The 17,740-nt window shown below is 54.2% G+C and overlaps 1 protein-coding gene across 1 annotated transcript in view; it reads right to left on the bottom strand.

The window, feature by feature from the left end:
• LOC133348805 (calcium-binding protein 1-like) overlaps positions 1–17,510 on the bottom strand; it is a 31,010-nt gene extending 13,500 nt beyond the window's left edge. The window contains exons 1-5 of the mRNA XM_061561818.1: positions 17,430–17,510; positions 11,922–12,112; positions 9,708–9,738; positions 6,160–6,303; positions 4,368–4,477 (exon numbers count right to left, since the gene is read on the bottom strand). Coding sequence (XP_061417802.1) covers positions 4,368–4,477; positions 6,160–6,303; positions 9,708–9,738; positions 11,922–11,987 — 351 coding nt within the window. The 5' untranslated portion in view covers positions 11,988–12,112; positions 17,430–17,510. The remainder of the gene's footprint in view (positions 1–4,367; positions 4,478–6,159; positions 6,304–9,707; positions 9,739–11,921; positions 12,113–17,429) is intronic.
• Between the last annotated feature and the right edge of the window lie 230 nt (positions 17,511–17,740).

Raw genomic sequence — 17,740 nt, 5'->3', positions numbered from 1 at the left:
CGGGTGATGACGGGTTAAACGACACATTTATATTTACGTGACCTAACCCCAAAAAAAACTCTATTATGGATGATATTGGTTGCGAAAGCCTACGTGTACGTTGAACTTCTTTCGCACTCTACATAGCCAACCGTGCTGACCGGACGTGCTGATGGACCCTCACTGACCGGCGTGGTGAACAGTTAAACAACTCCCACGACCCCCGCACCGCACAAGGAGCGGATGTCCGTCCCCTTCCATATAATCTCGAGGTGTAGCGCTGCGCCACCACGCGGCGTTCACTCGCTATCGAAGAGGGAGGGCGACCTGGAGGCGCCAGGAGGTGGAACCGCAGAGCGGAGAGAGGCAGCGGCCACACTGTCAGCCAGCACGACCAACAATTGCCCAAGCTCTTTGATCCTCTATACCCAGGGCTGGAAATGGGTAGAAATTACTGGGGGAATTCATAAATGATTCCCCCCACTCTCACGAGACCTGAGGAGGAGCTTTGCTCTGTGTGTGGTAATCGGTGTGTGTCTGTGGGTTTATAAGAGCGTCTGTGTGCGTCACTGTGCATGTCTGTGGGTCTTTTAGTGTGTCTCTGAGTGTGTCTGTGGGTCTCTGAGTGTGTCTGTGGGTCTTTTAGTGTGTCTGTGGGTCTTTTAGTGTGTCTTTGAGTATGTCTGTGGGTCTCTGAGTGTGTCTGTGTGCGTCACTGTGTATGTCTGTGGGTCTTTTAGTATGTCTGTGGGTCTCTGAGTGTGTCTGTTGGTCTTTTAGTGTGTCTGTGGTTCTCTGAGTGTGTCTGTGGTTTTTTTTAGTGTGTCTGTGGGTCTCTGAGTGTGTCTGTGGGTCTCTGAGTATGTCCGTGGGTCTCTGCGGAACTTCTTTGGACCTCGATCTACCAGACAAAATCCCATCAGGTCACATGATGGATCCCAGCTTCTGAAGGATGACAACACCATCCGTCCACACTGGAAAGAGCATTTCGCACAGCTCCTGAACAGAGAATCCACCGTGACAGATGAAACCCTCCAAGCCACACTGCAACACCCAATAGAGCAACACCTCAGCAAGCCGCCAACCATTAAGTCCAATGGAGCCTGCGGTCAGAATGGCATCCCAGCTGAACTCTTCCAAGCTGGCAGATACCCTGCTTACTTCAAGGCTCCATAAGTTGATCATCCGAATCTGGTACGAAGAAGACCTCCCCGGCGACCTCGGGGATGCGACCATAGGAACAATTTTCAAGAAGGGGGACGAGTCTTGCTGTGGAAACTACAGAGGGATCCCCCTCTTGTTCATCGCAAGAAAGATCCTGTCCCACATCCCGTTGCTGAGGTCCTACCAAAGAGACAGTGCAGATTCCGACCATCCCGGGCCACTGAATATATTTTGCTGCCCGAAATTCAAGAAAAGTGTCGGGAGCAGCATCAAGAACCGTTCTTGGCATTCATCGACCTAACCAAGGTATTTGACTCTCTCGACCGGGAAGCCCTTTAAAGTATCCTCCACCGTCTTGGCTGTCCAGAGCCCATCCTGCGGCTCCTACACGACGGTATGACCCGCCACCGTGTGAGTGGGGCATTTTAAATGGATGCCTTTCAGATCCGAATGGGTGTCAGACAGGGTTGCGTGATCGCCCCTACCTTATTCACTATCTATATGGTCATGATCACCCTCCTCGTCCAAGGTCACCTTCCATCTGCAGTCAGCATCCGGTACTGTCTGGACAGGAAGCTCTTCAATCTCGAACGTTTCCAGGCAAAGAAGAAGCTGACCACAAAGGACATCCACGACCTGCAGTTTGCGGACGATTGTTGCGTGGTAGCTCACTCCATGCAGCACGTCCAGATCACCCTCGATGTATTTAACTCTGCATATAGGAGATTTGGCTTAACCGTGAACATCACCCAAACAAAGGTCGTCCACCAATCGCCATCTGACCAGCCGACTATCTATGTCGATGGAGAGGCGCTTGAGTTTTCCCCTTACCTCGGTAGTCATCTCTCCCAAATCGCCACCAATGACAAGGAGATCCAACACAAGAGTCCAGTGCGTCAGCGCCGCCTTCTACAAACTGCGACAACGCCGTCTTCAAGAACAAAGATCTCCGCAGGACAACAAAGCTCCTAGTTTATTGGGCCGTTGTCATCCCAACGCTCCTCTACTGCAGCGAAACGTGGACAACCTACCGGCGCCACGTCACTGCGCTCGAGGGCTTCCATCAGCTCTGCCTCCGCAAAATTCAGGGGATCAAGTGGGAAGATCGCTGCACCAATGGGAGTGTCCTCCTCCAAGCTGACTTCTAAAAAAGCAACTCCGATGGACCGGTCACTGCATCCACATGCCTGAGAACCGTCTTCCCCACCAGATCCTTTTCTCCCAGCTCGACAATGGGCAGCGGACGAGGCGAGGACAAATGAAGCAGTTGAAGGATACAGTCAATTCCTCACTGAAACGTGGAAAAATCAGCCTTCAAGACTGGGAGGAGTAGGCTACCGGCCACCTAGGGTGACGCTACTGAATCCACCAGGCCGCTGCCCACTTCAAGACGCAACGTCTCGATGCCAAAGTGGATTGCCGCCAAAACAGAAAGAAAAAGGAAGCCAACCCGGCACTGCGGATTCCACTTCCCGCTATGACCACGTGGCACCCCCAATGCCCAAAGATCTGCAGATCCAGAATTGGACTCCTCAGCCACCTCAAGAGCCACCACAAAACCTCATGGATGTCATCCTCGAACGCCGAGGGACTTCCGCCGATGATGGCAAGTCTCTGGGGTCGTCTGTGTGTCTCTGTGCGTGTCTGGGGTCCCTGTGCATGTCTGTGGGTCTCTGTGCGATTCTGTGGGTCGATGTGCATGTCTGTGAGTCTCTGTGCGTGTCTGTGAGTCTCTCTGTGAGCCTAGCGGGTCTCTGGGAGTAAAATAAACAATATGAATCCTTGATTCCTTCTGGAATGCAGTCACAGGGTTCAAATTTTCACTCCCACCATGGCGTTTTGGGGCATTCCAGCCCATTTCCACCACTGTCTCTTCATGAAGGTGCTATCGGGCCAATTAAGGAGTGCTTAAACGTGGGAGGAAACTGGAGCACCCGGAGAAAATCCTGCGTGCGAGGGGACAACGCTCTATCCCATCGAGATTGGACAGATGGAGTCCTTATTGGGCTGAACCACCTCCTGGTGAATCAGGGTAGGGCACTTCTTCTACGCCCATCCACAAGGAGTTTCACAACATCTGTGCGGTGATCCACCAACCCTCGCTGCTGCTTCCAGCGTGCTGGATTACAGGTAACCACGTGCGGCGTAGCCACCGCCACCGCTGCCCAGCTGATTGCAGTTCGAAGTCTCCCAGGTGGAGATCAATCAGTCAGCACTGTCGTGGGCGCGTTTGCTGACGGTGGCTGGGATCACAGCAGGAGCTGTTAATTTACTAGCAGCTTCCAATTACAGAATATAAACTTACAGCAGAGATCTGCACGTGTGTAAGAATGGTGCAGGGAGCGGTAGTGCAGTGGTTAGTGCGCTGCGCTACATACCCGAGTTTGATTATCGCTCATGAGCAACACCAGTGACAATTATCTGAACCGCTTCTGGGCCTCCCCTAGGTCGACTCCGCTTCAAATAGGTGTAGTGACGTAAATGGAGTCATTATGGCGTTTAGCGCCAGCTGTCACAAGAGTGGAACTGTGCGTCTTGGGCCTCTCTCTGGAACCAGCGTAGGTTTGGCATGGAAGCGGGCCCTAGGGGGCACGGTTCTGGTGACGGTCAGAGAGAGGGCAAGTGAGCACATGACAGTCTGGGTGAACCCGAGAGGGCACGTGACCGGGACAGGGTAGCGAGGGGGGCCCAAAGGGTGGCTTGAGGGACACGTGGTGCTGGGTCGAGAACCTTCTGCTGAGATCCAGAAGGGGGCGTGCCCGGAGGCAGAGCGAGGCCACGCTCGGGAGCATAAAAGGGAAGTCCCGAGAGCAATCGGGGCTGTCTGCTGGAATGGAAACTTGGATGCTACGTCTCTTCGGTCTTTGGCATCGTGGGTCAGGCAGTGTGTTAGCTGACTGACCCGGTTATGTAGTTACCCTGTTGTGGTCTAGTTAACCCATTGTTACGTGTATGTAGTTACCCCTAGGAATAAACGTGTTGCTTCCAAGTTCAAGTGTGTGCCTCCGTAGAACCCACTACATAGGTATCCGGTATGGTGTGAAAAACATCAGCACTGGGGAGACAAAGGCGGCCGGGCGTGATGCTGACACACCCACCACCTGGTGTGCCCGTTCTGGTCCTCATAGGGGCTACTCGCTGACAGCATTTGACCCAAACAGTCTGATAAGGCTACACGGGGGAGCGTTGTCTTTGAGGGTGAGGATGGTGAGTGGAGAGAGGACCTCACGGAAGGCGTCCCTCAGCTCTTTGATCCCCACCATCCCCGACGTCTCCGCCAGGAGTTTCGGGGCCATCAGCTCCACAAAGTCTTCAAAGTCCACGCGGCCACCCTCTGCCACCACGGGGACGCGGGGAGAGGGGAAGGGGGAGAGGGTAAGGGGGGGGGGAAGAGCAGGAGAAGATGGGCAGGGGGAGAGGGGTGCAGAGAGAGGGGCAGGGGGAGAGGGGCACGGTGGGAGGTGCACGGTGAGAGGGAGGCGTGTTGGGGTTAGTGATCCCACGCAAACCCTGTGTGGTATTATCGCGTGAGATGAATGATAGAGTGCAGGCAGTTTTAATGCGCGTCTAGTAACTCTTTGGCTGTGCTCTCCAGTTGCCTCGGCAAAAAAGTGGAGGACTACGTTTTTCCCAATCCTGGTCCAGCTGGCTCAACAACGTAATAACACACTTACACAATCGGCTCTAATAACAGTAGCATCATTGTCATGGCGTTATCCCCACCAGCACATCCTCCTCCTACTTGGTAAGATCGCTGTAACGATGAATGAGAGAACCCCAACGACTCCTCGTGCCCCAGCAGACGCGCACTCCGCCTCGCCCTTGACTCACTGGGCTGCATTGGGTGCCACGGTGGCTAGGAGATGTTAACTACCTCGCCTGGTCTACAGGAGGTCGTTGGGTTCGATCCCGACCCTGACGCCTGCTGTATATTTGGATGTTGCGTGTTTCTCTCTCATCATCATCACGGTGGCTAGGAGATGTTAACTACCTTTCCTGTCTACAGTAGGTCGTGGGTTCGATCCCGACCCAGACGTTTGCTGTATATTTGGAGTTTGCGTGTCTCTCTCTCATCATCATCACGGTGGCTAGGAGATGTTAAATACCTCGCCTGGCATGCAGGAGGTCGTTGGGTTGGATCCCGACCCTGACGCCTGATGGTATTTGCAGTCTGCGTGTCTCTCTCTCCCCCCCGTGATCGTGTGGATTTTTCTCCAGGTCCTCCGGTTTTTCCCTCCACATTTAGAATAAAGATGCGTTTAGAGCATTTGGCTACTGCTATACATTTCCACGCGATGAGCCACTGCGTTGAGCTATCATTTGTGGCCAGGTCGCTTCTGAAATCTAAATAGCTCAGTGGGGCTTACCTGGTGAAACAAAAAATAGTGTTAGCTTATTTTGGCCTGTAGGGGACCCAGCCACCACCATCGCCATTATCACACGAGCTGCCTTCCCCCCAAATCACACGTGTGGGTTTAGTCGGCGATTCTTCTGTTTTGTTGTTGTTGTTGTTGCTGTCACGGTCTCAGTGTCGTCGATGGAAATCTGAGGCATTGCAGAGTCTCGTCTCGGTCCCGTGGTATCCATTGGAGTATCGAATGCCACACAGCCATTTGTCAAACTTGCAAAATAAAAAAAACATCGGCAGTTCCTGAAGAACTGCATTGTGATCCTTCATGTCTTCAACTCACCCTCAAACGAATTGGATTTAAGCAAAATGCAACACCACCGACTGCCAGTGACAGTGGCAGCAGCAGTGCTGCAGAAATACGCAAACCGTGGTGGAACGAGCTTCGTCATCACTAGGACTCATCAGCATGGCATGGCCACCAATGCTCACTGCCGCAGAGTCTGTCTCTGGCAGCAATACAGTTGATTTGTGTTTGGATTCAGACTTACAGGGCACTGCGGTGCACTGCGATGCGGAGCCGTGCAATGCGGCGAGATCCGGTTGCAGCGCGGTGCGATGCAGTGCGGTGCAGTGCAGCGCGGTGCAGCGCGGTGCGATGCGCTCACGAGTCATGTTGATGCTCTGCGAGAGCTCCAGCAGCTCCATCTCGGTGGGCATGAAGCCCATGGTCCGCATGCACAGGCCGAGGTCGCGGCACGTCATGAAACCGTCGCCGTCGCGGTCAAACTCGCGGAACGCCTCGCGCAGCTCTGCAGGATGGGGGAGGTGATGGGGTCAGCGACAGGGTGATGATGGTGATGGGGTTAGGGACAGGGTGATGGGAGTGATGGGGTTAGGGACAGGGTGATGATGGTGATGGGGTTAGAGACAGAATGATGGGGTTAGGGATAGGGTGATGGGAGTGATGAGGTTAGGGACAAGATGATGGGTTTAGGGACAGGGTGATTGATGGGTTTAGCAACAGGGTAATGGGGTTAGGGACATGGTGATGGGAGTGATGGGGTTAGGGATATGGTATTGGAGGTGATGATGATGATAAGGTAAAGGTGAGCATGATCAGGCGAAGGTGGTGGTGATGATGAGATGTGATCGATGAGATCGTTGAGGGGATGTTAATTACAATGGTGGCAAAGGCAGGGTGGTAGACTGACGATGGTGGTGAGTGATAGTGATGGTGAGTAATGGTGGTGGTGGCGATGGTGGTCAGGATGGTGGTGGATGTGAGTGATGGTGGTGGTGAGTGACGGTGGGCTCTTGGGAAATGGACACAAGGTGATTGTGGTGAGTGGATTAGGTCAGAGAGGTGAGCGCTTATGGATAGACGGGGAGACGGTGGTGAGCAATGGGGAGAGACACTGAGTGAAGATGATGATGATGATGTGGATGGTGGGTGAGCGGGGACGCGGTGGTGTCGGTGATTGGCGTTGAGAGGCACTCGCAGCAAACGTCGCGGTCAGCGCACGGCGCGGATTAAAGACGAACTACACGAACCCGGCTGCGTGCCTCTCAGGCCGATGCGTTTACGTGCGGCCGCGAAAGACGTTCAACAAACTGTACATGCATGGAGTGCAACGGTGAGGCCGCTACGCTACGAACCCCGGCCACCCGAGTTCGATTCCCGCTCACGGCCACCAATAGTGACGATTATCTGAACCGTTCCTGGGCCTCCCCTAGATCGACTCAGCCTCAAGTGAGTACCTGGTGAGGTGTGTAAAATATCGCCACTTGGGAGACAAAGGCGGTCGGGCGTGGTGCTGGCCACCTACCCCCTCGTGTGCCGTGACGGCCTTCATAGGCGCTCGCTAACAGCACTTGCCCCAATAGTCTGTAAAGGCTACACGGGGGATCGTTGTCTTTGTTGTATGTATGTTGAACTTTTTTCGCACCAATCGTAGCCAACCATGCTCATCGTAGGTGCGGGTGAAAGGCAACAAACTAAACACAAAAAGCAGTTTATAAAGAAGTTAGTTTGCCAATCTATATTACTTAAAAGTGCACAGCTCCGGTGGCTTCCGAATATCGTAAGGAAGAACGTTCCAGACGGCCACAGAAGCGCATCTGAAAGCGCGCGATGCGGTGACAACCGTCTTTGTTCGATGGGCAGCAGTCAGAAGCCGCCGCCGCCGCCGCTGCTGCTGCTGTGAGGATGAATGAAATTCCCGTGATGGTTTAGGCTCCTTGACGAGAGCAGCAAGGAATTTTGGTTGATTCGTGGCAAGCACTTTGTGCGTAATCAACAAGAACGTCCAAGTATCCGTGATGAGCCTATGATGTAAATACGCAGACATCACCTAAACTATTTAAACTAAACTAATTTGTATTTAACTAGGTAAGGCCCACTAAGATACATCGCTCTTTTTCAGAAGCGACCTGGCCACAAATGAGAGCTTAACGAAGTGGCTTATCGCATGGAAATGTATTGCAGCTAAATACTTTAAACGCACGGTAATTCTAAAAGTGGAGGGAAAACCCGGAGGACACGGAGAGAAATCCATACGATCACTCCAAATATACAGCAGGCGTCAGGGTCGGGATCGAACCCACGACCTCCTGTATACCAGGAGAGGTATTTAACATCTCGCCACCGTGGCAAAATAGCCGTGGGGTTTGGTAGCCAGCACAATTATCCATGTTTGATTTTGGGTTGGGCCACGGGGTAGACCTTTGGAAGAATTTTGATAAGAACACCGCTACCGCGTGGCCTTACGCTCAAACAAATACGGATCAAGCCGAAGGAATCCTACATCCCTTCGCTCCACACAATGTATATTGAGTAATGCTCTAAGACATTCCATCAGCCACACGCGGAGTTCGTCTGGGAGTGCATTTTCTGCATCAGCAGTTATTGGTTTAAGGCAATCAAGCTCTGAGCCGAATTCGACATTCAGTATCTCACCAGCAGAGCCAGGCTTGCTTGCCTGAACCAATGCTGCATGGTGAACTGCACAGTGGCTCACCAGCAGAGCCAGGTTCGCTTGTACCAATGCTGAACTGCCAAATGTTAGTAGGCAAGGACCGGGGTTTTGGCATTCGGTGTCCTCATCAGCAGAGTGAAGCTCGCTTGAAGCAATGCTGGTGCACTGCCCAGATGTTTACAGGGAAGGGCGCTCCGTGTGAGAGATGGGCCCTGCTTCGATGCTAAATTAAACAACACAAACCCCTTTGTGGAGGATATATAAACATAATGATTGTTTTTTTACCCTTCTATCTGGCAAAAAAACTGACACCTTTTTTACAAGGAGTCATGTTTGCATAGACCACAATACCTGCAGTCATAATGCAAACAAAAAACATAACTCTGATAATGTGCACTGTCCTTGAAGTTGATTGGTCCACACCCGAGACAGCTTTCCTTAGAGCCTAGTCTCACATGGGTTGGACCAGATGACGCCAAAAGGCGCACCACAATACCTGCATTATGACTGCAGGTATTGTGGTCTATGCAAACATGACTCCTTGTAAAAAAAGGTGTCAGTTTTGTTGCCAGATAGAAGGGTAAAAAAACAATTATCATATTTTTTACTGACAAATGAGGTTCCAATGGGATATATAAACACATTTGTAAATAGATATACGGATAACACACAAACACGTTGGCGCAACGTTGAGTCAACGTTTGGCGTGTTTACTGGGCAATTTACGTTTTCAGAACAGATGGGAGCACGCCCGAAAGAGCTCATCCGCTGCGGAGATGGAGTGCGGTTAGCGTGGGCAGGGAATCGGGGTCCATCTTCTTGGTTCTTTCGGTAAAGTCACGTAGAAGGGAAGCAATAAAATAATAAAAATAAAACATAATAAAATAAAATAATTCTCACGACGTTTCGGCCACAACGCAAGCAGCCGTCCTCAGGTGAAGAATGAGACATTACCAAGCTAGGAGCTAATATATACGCTGCGTTGGAGGTGCAAGAGCGCCTTAACAAAAAGAATGTGCATATGAAGAGGAATTTAGCAATGTCTCATTCTTCACCTGAGGACGGCTGCTTGCGTTGTGGCCGAAACGTCGTGAGAATTATTTTATTTTATTATGTTTTATTTTTATTATTTTATTGCTTCCCTTCTACGTGACTTTACCGAAAGAACCAAGAAGATGGATCCCTGCAGTCACGAAAGCTTTGCATCGAAAGGAATCGGGGTGTCTGTGCATCCGCACCTTCAATCTCTTCGGGGCGAAGTTCCCTCTCCTTGTGTCCAACGAGTCCGGGGCGGGAGAGAGGCGAGGGGAGTATACTGTTATATAATAACAACTCTCTATATAATAACTCCTTATACTGGTAGGAACCTCCTGCTTACACCAGCCCACAGAGGATTATTGTGTCCGTCGTGCAGGGAGGGGCTGGGTGGGGAGGGGAGGGTGGGGAGGGGCTGGGTAGGGAGGGTGGGGTAGGGTGGGGAGTGGAGGGTGGGGAGGGGCTGGGTGGGGAGTGGAGGGTGGGGAGGGGCTGGGTGGGGGGTGGGAGGGGTGGGGCTGGGTGGGGAGGGGCTGGTCACCCCGTGGTGCCCTTATAAAACTCAACGTTTAACCTACTCACGTCGGCTTGTGCCCGCCCTCACAGTCGGGCATATTTGCGGAATACAGCACGCCGCCGTTGACCCTGGCCATTGACCGAGCAACCCAACGTTCCTACCAGCTCCCTCCGCAGGAATGTGTTATATTCTTGGTTCTTTCGGTAAAGTCACGTAGAAGGGAAAACATAAAATGTGGTTTTCACACCTAATGATGATTGCTTGTGTTGCAATCGAAACGTCGTGAGAATTTTATTGTTTTATGTGTATTATTTTATTATTTCCCTTCTTCGTGACTGTACCGAAAGAACCACGAATATGAATCCCTGCAGTCACGAAAGCTTTAAATCGAAACTCTTTATATAATAACTCTTGACTACTATTTTAATTTTATCAGGTAAGGCTCGCTGAGCTATATGCAGCTCTTTTTCAGAAGCGACCTGGCCACAAGTGATCACCTAACGAAGCGGCTTCTCATCATGTGGACATCTATAGGAGCCAAATACTCTAAATGCGTGTTACTAAATGCGGAGAGGAAACCCGGAGGACCCGGAGAAAAATCCACGCAACCACGGGGACGTAAAGAGAGACACACAAACTCCAAATATACGGCATCAGGGTCAGGATCGAACCCACGATGTAGACCAGGTGAGGTAGTTAACATCTCGCCATCGTGGCGCCCCTATTCACGATATCTGAACTGTGTTCGCTCCCCGCTCTCGTGGAAGGAGAGAGGGAGGTAGGGCGACTCAGAGGCACCTGCAGGAGGAACCACAGACGAGCTGGGAGACAGCAACTGCAGCTACGTGGCGAGCCGCCTCACACTTGCACTTGTGCTGGGAGCTCCGGTTCCCTCAGAAGCTCTCAGCAGGTGCAAAGGAACGTCGGACATGGTGCACGCGCCACAACCCGACAGCACACCGGGGGGAGCCGCGCTAGGAGCAGAACCGCGACCCCGTACGGAGGGGTCACGACCCCGTACGGAGGGGTCACGACCCCGTACGGAAGGGTCATGATCCCGTATGGAGGGGTCACGACCCCGTATTGAGGGTCACGATCCCATACGAATGTGTCACAATCCTGTACGGAGGGGTTAGCCACCCCACGCTTTGATTCCTGCATCCGGTTCCTTTTCGACGCGGGATCCGTTCCCAGCGGGAGGAGGAACCCCGAGGGTCGGATTGTTCCGGGGTACACAGAGACAACCCGAGGGGTTTACGAGCCAATGCCTCCAATTATCACGGTCGGCTACGTACGGTGCGAAAGAAGTTCAACATACATATGTATGCCATCGCATCGTCTCCCCGGTGAACAGTGACAGAAGCTACTTGCATCATCATTGACCAAATCCAAGGGTGTCAAGTCCACATTGCTAAGGCGGTGGGCACGCTAAATTATAAGTGGAGCACCATCCCAGGATTGCACAGATGCTGACTGCACCTACAGGGTGTCCTCCATCACCAGCATCAACATCATCAACATTACCGGCATCATCATCATCTGTATCATCAGCATCATAATCAGCATTAACATCACCAGCACCATCATCATCAGGAAGGTCATCAGCACCTACATCATCAGCTTCACAATCAGCATCATAATCATCACTGGCATCATAAGGATCGTTATCAGCATAACCAGTATCATCAGCATCACAATTGGCATAATTATCACCACCATTATCGTCACCATCATCAGCAGCATCCTCATGGGCAGCAGTATCATCACCTCGCAGCAGAGCGCTCGAGCCCAATCGTGCTAAGCCACCGCTCATTTTCCACCATCGTCAATCACGGCGAAACTTCCGACAGCAGCAGTGCTGCACGGAAACACCATCCGCGCGCGATCCACCAGCCCTGACCTTGATGAGGGCCTCGGCTAGGCCCCCCCGGAGGAAGATGCACGCGGGCCCCAGGAGGTTCTGCATCTCCCCACTGGGCCCCCCCTCGTGGGGCTCCGTGTCGAGAGGGTGAGGCTGCGTGGATCTCCGAGGAGGCTGCAGTCCCGACCCCAGTCCGATGCGTGGCCCTAATCGGTTGACCAGTCACTGACCTAACCACTCACGCGCTCAGTCCCTTACTTAAAACCACTCACGCGCTCGGCCACAAAGCCACCATGACTCTTACTCACCCAGCCTCTCACTCAGCCAGCGTCTCACTCACCCAGCCTCTCACTCCCCCAGCCTCTCACTCACCCAGCCTCTCACTCAGCCAGCGTCTCATTCACCCAGCGTCTCACTCAGCCAGCCTCTCAGTCAGCCAGCGTCTCACTCACCCAGCCTCTCACTCACCCAGCCTCTCACTCAGCCAGCGTCTCATTCACCCAGCGTCTCACTCAGCCAGCCTCTCAGTCAGCCAGCGTCTCACTCATCCAGCCTCTCACTCACCCAGTCTCTCACTCACCCAGCCTCTCACTCACCCAGCCTCTCACTCATCCAGCCTCTCTCTCACCCAGCCTCTCACTCACCCAGCCTATCACTCACCCAGCCTCTCACTCACCCAGCCTCTCACTCACCCAGCCTCTCACTCACCCAGCCACTCACTCACCCAGCCACTCACTCACCCAGCCTCTCACTCCCCCAGCCTCTCACTCACCCAGCCTCTCACTCACCCAGCCTCTCACTCACCCAGCCACTCACTCACCCAGCCTCTCACTCACCCAGCCTCTCACTCACCCAGCCACTCACTCAGCCAGCGTCTCATTCACCCAGCGTCTCACTCAGCCAGCCTCTCACTCACCCAGCCACTCACTCACCCAGCCACTCACTTACCCAGCCTCTCTCTCACCCAACCTCTCACTCACCCAGCCTCTCACTCACCCACCTCTCACTCACCCAGCCTCTCACTCACCCAGCCACTCACTCAGCCAGCGTCTCATTCACCCAGCGTCTCACTCAGCCAGCCTCTCAGTCAGCCAGCGTCTCACTCATCCAGTCTCTCACTCACCCAGCCTCTCACTCACCCAGCCTCTCACTCACCCAGCCTCTCACTCATCCAGCCTCTCTCTCACCCAGCCTCTCACTCACCCAGCCTATCACTCACCCAGCCTCTCACTCACCCAGCCTCTCACTCACCCAGCCTCTCACTCACCCAGCCGCTCACTCACCCAGCCTCTCACTCACCCACCTCTCACTCACCCAGCCACTCACTCATCCAGCCTCTCACTCACCCACCTCTCACTCACCCACCTCTCACTCACCCAGCCTCTCACTCACCCAGCCTCTCACTCACCCAGCCTCTCACTCAGCCAGCCTCTCATTCACCCAGCCTCTCACTCACCCAGCCTCTCACTCACCCAGCCACTCACTCACCCAGCCACTCACTCATCCAGCCTCTCACTCACCCACCTCTCACTCACCCAGCCTCTCACTCACCCAGCCACTCACTCACCCACCTCTCATTCACCCAGCCTCTCACTAACCCAGCCTCTCACTCACCCAGCGTCTCACTCACCCAGCCTCTCACTCACCCAGCCTCTCACTCACCCACCTCTCACTAACCCAGCGTCTCACTCACCCAGCCTCTCACTCACCCAGCCTCTCACTCACCCACCTCTCACTCACCCAGCGTCTCACTCACCCAGCCTCTCACTCACCCAGCCTCTCACTCACCCACCTCTCATTCACCCAGCCACTCACTCACCCACCTCTTATTCACCCAGCCTCTCACTCACCCAGCGTCTCACTCACCCACCTCTCACTAACCCAGCCTCTCACTCACCCAGCCTCTCACTCACCCACCTCTCACTAACCCAGCCTCTCACTCACCCAGCCTCTCACTCACCCACCTCTCACTAACCCAGCCTCTCACTCACCCAGCCTCTCACTCACCCACCTCTCATTCACCCAGCCTCTCACTCACCCAGCGTCTCACTCACCCACCTCTCACTAACCCAGCCTCTCACTCACCCAGCCTCTCACTCACCCACCTCTCACTAACCCAGCCTCTCACTCACCCAGCCTCTCACTAACCCAGCCTCTCACTCACCCAGCGTCTCACTCACCCAGCCTCTCACTCACCCACCTCTCACTCACCCACCTCTCACTCACCCACCTCTCACTCACCCAGCCTTTCACTCACCCAGCCTCTCACTCACCCAGCCTCTCACTCACCCAGCGTCTCACTCACCCAGCCTCTCACTCACCCAGCGTCTCACTCACCCAGCCTCTCACTCACCCAGCCTCTCACTCACCCACCTCTCATTCACCCAGCCTCTCACTCACCCAGCGTCTCACTCACCCAGCCTCTCACTCACCCAGCCTCTCACTCACCCACCTCTCATTCACCCAGCCACTCACTCACCCAGCCTCTCACTCACCCAGCCTCTCACTCACCCACCTCTCATTCACCCAGCCTCTCACTCACCCACCTCTCATTCACCCAGCCACTCACTCACCCACCTCTCATTCACCCAGCGTCTCACTCACCCACCTCTCACTCACCCACCTTTCACTCACCCACCTCTCACTCACCCAGCCACTCACTCATCCAGCCTCTCACTCATCCAGCCTCTCACTCACCCAGCCTCTCACTCACCCAGCCACTCACTCACCCAGCCTCTCACTCATCCAGCCACTCACTCACCCAGCCACTCACTCAGCCTCTCACTCACCCAGCCTCTCACTCACCCACCTCTCACCCACCTCTCACTCACCCAGCCTCTCACTCACCCAGCCTCTCACTCACCCAGCCACTCACTCACCTAGCCACTGACTCACCCAGCCTCTCACTCACCCAGCCTCTCACTCACCCAGCCACTCACTCACCCAGCCACTGACTCACCCAGCCTCTCACTCACCCAGCCTCTCACTCACCCAGCCTCTCACTCAGCCAGCGTCTCACTCACCCAGCCTCTCACTCACCCAGCCTCTCACTCACCCAGCCTCTCACTCACCCAGCCTCTCACTCACCCAGCCGCTCACTCACCCAGCCACTCACTCACCCAGCCACTCACTCACCCAGCCTCTCACTCACCCAGCCGCTCACTCACCCAGCCACTCATGCACTCACTCAGCGACTCACCCACTCACCGTGTGATTCACTTACGGACTCACCAACTCACTCACTCGCTCACTCATCCACCCAACCACTCACTCAATTACTCACCGTCGCAGCCACTCAATCACCAATTCACTCACTCGCTCACTCATCCACCCAACCACTCACTCAATTACTCACCGTCTCAGCCACTCAATCACCAACTCACTCACTCGCTCACTCATCCACCCAACCACTCACTCAATTACTCACCGTCTCAGCCACTCAATCACCAACTCACTCACTCGCTCACTCATCCACCCAACCACTCACTCAATTACTCACCGTCTCAGCCACTCAATCACCGACCCACCAACTTACTCACCCACTCACTCAGTTACTCACTCAACCAGTCACTCACCCAACCAGTTACTCACTCGGTTATCTGCATGTGTGCGTCTCTCCTCTAGGTATACTTCGACGGCACCCTCCACTCCCAGCTTAGGTTCGAATCCAGTCGCGGGGTACAGGTCTCAATGAATCAATTAACTGACTACTCAATTGGTGGACATGTCAATCAATCACACGGTCTATCAATCAGTCAGTCACTTAATCACAACAATCGAGTGGTGTGCATTACTCGATAATGTTGTATTTAACCCAACATATCCACATCTCACAGGGTTGGTCCCAGCCTCGAAACATCTGGCAATTCACCAGGATTGGTTTAGGCAAGCCCGACTGCTGATGAGCCACTGTGTGTTGAATCCAGTCCTTCCCTCTAAACATCTGGCAGTTCACCGGCAATGACTCATGTCAGCCCGACTCTGCTGATGAGACGCTGCGTGTGGAAGCCGGTCCCGGGTGTTGCTTATGCCGAATCAATGCTGCTGAAGTTATTCAGTCCCAGAATTGTTGTTATTTGTTCATGTCGAGAGACGGTTATGTGAAGGAGACATTGCCGATCTACTTTGCTGAATAAATAATGCGCTCGCTCTATCAATTCACACAGCGGTGTCTCTGGCCAGCTGTGTCTGTGCTGTGCGTGTGCGCTAGGTGTGTGTGTGCTGTGTGTGTGCTACGTGTGTCTCTTCCTGTGTGTGTCCTGCGTGTGTCCTCTGCGTGTCTTCGTCCTCTGTGCGTCCTATGTGTGTGCTATGTGTGTGCTGTGTGTGTGCTGTGTGTACCTTCGTCCTGTGTGCGTGCATGTGTGTGTGCTATGCGTGCCTTCGTCCTGTGGGTGTGCTATCTGTGTGCTATGTGTGATCGTGTCCTGTGCGGTGGGTTTGCTGTATTGGTGGAGGTGTGGTGCTGTGTGTGTGCTGTGCGTGCATGCTGTGTGTGCTGCTGTGTGTGCTGTGCGTGTTGTGTGTGCTGCTGTGTGTGTGCTGTGCGTGCTGTGTGTGTTGTGTATGCGTACTTGTGTGTGTGCTGTGTGTGTTGTGCGTGCTGTGTGTGTGTGCGTGCTGTGTGAGTGCTGTGTGAGTGCTGTGTGTGTGTGCTGTGTGAGTGCTGTTGTGTGCAAGTGCTGTGTGTGCTGTGTGTGTGCTGTGTGTGCTGTGTGTGCTGTACATGCGTGCTGTATGTATGCTGCTGTGTGTGTGCTGTGTGTGTGTGCTGTGTGTGCGTGCAGTGTGGTAAACAGCAATAATCGATGATAAAAATCGAATCGCGACGCGTAATCATGAGAGTGAAGTGAATAGCGAGGCGCGGAAAGCGGCAGGCACCGAGCCCGTTCGCAAATGAACAGCGACGCGTCTCCACCCTCTCGACTGCCATAGACTGCCAGGGGAAGCGCTGTTAGCGGCGCCTGCTAAGGCTGGCACCGCACACGCCGGGGGGGTCGCGTGTCCAAGCACCACGCCCGGCCGCCTTTGTCTCCCCAGTGCTGATGTTCACGCTCCGAACAAAGTACTTAATGCTGAGTCGACCCAGAGGGATACCGCTTACCGCCGATGTCATCCGCGGGGCAGTGCGCCAACCGCAGCACCACCGCTTTCCTCCGCGCATGCCGAGAAACCCGCGTAGCGAGAGGCCGCGCGGTGCAGCGGGAGGCAGCGGCACCTGAGTTCGATTCCAGTCCACGAAGAGTCGTCGGTGGGGAGCGACATACCAATCGGTGTGGGCCACACCTAGGTCGACTCAGCCTCAACTAAGCGCCGTATGTACACAGTAACCGGTCCGGTGCGGCGTGCGAAACATCATCAGCACTGGGGAGACAAAGGCGGCCGGGACGCGGTTTTTTTGTTTTACTCATTCGCCACACCACAACCAATCCTCGCGAGCGGGTTTGCCGGCCTTAATAGGCGCTCGCTAACAGAGAACTCGGCAGCCGTTAGCGCTGAAACCGAAGCAGCAGCAGCAACAGCAGCAGCAGCACGGACCCCGCGTACCTGCAACAGCCGGAGAAGGACGACACTGGGACGCTCCGTGCCGTAACCCACGCGGTATAACACGGGAGGGGGGCGGGGTTGGGGGGATGGTGGTGGGGGCTTGGGGCTTGGGGGGTGTTGATAGCGGGAGGAGGGGGGATAAGAGGGAGGAGATGGGGGCGTTATGCGCTTGGTAGGAACAGCACTCAGGAGGAGTTAATCCGTAACCCCCCCCCCCCCGTTCTCCACCACCACCCCACCCCCCCGGCCCGTGTCTCTCTCCCCCCACTGCACCCCCCATCTATAACTCCACCCCCCCCAGACCTCTCTTC

This window comes from Lethenteron reissneri, chromosome 28, assembly GCF_015708825.2.
Source record: "Lethenteron reissneri isolate LAM-NWPU_2019-01 chromosome 28, ASM1570882v1, whole genome shotgun sequence".
Classification (NCBI taxonomy): domain Eukaryota; kingdom Metazoa; phylum Chordata; class Hyperoartia; order Petromyzontiformes; family Petromyzontidae; genus Lethenteron; species Lethenteron reissneri.
The sequence above is the reverse complement of the archived record's forward strand: the minus strand, read 5'-3'. Positions and strand labels throughout refer to the sequence as shown.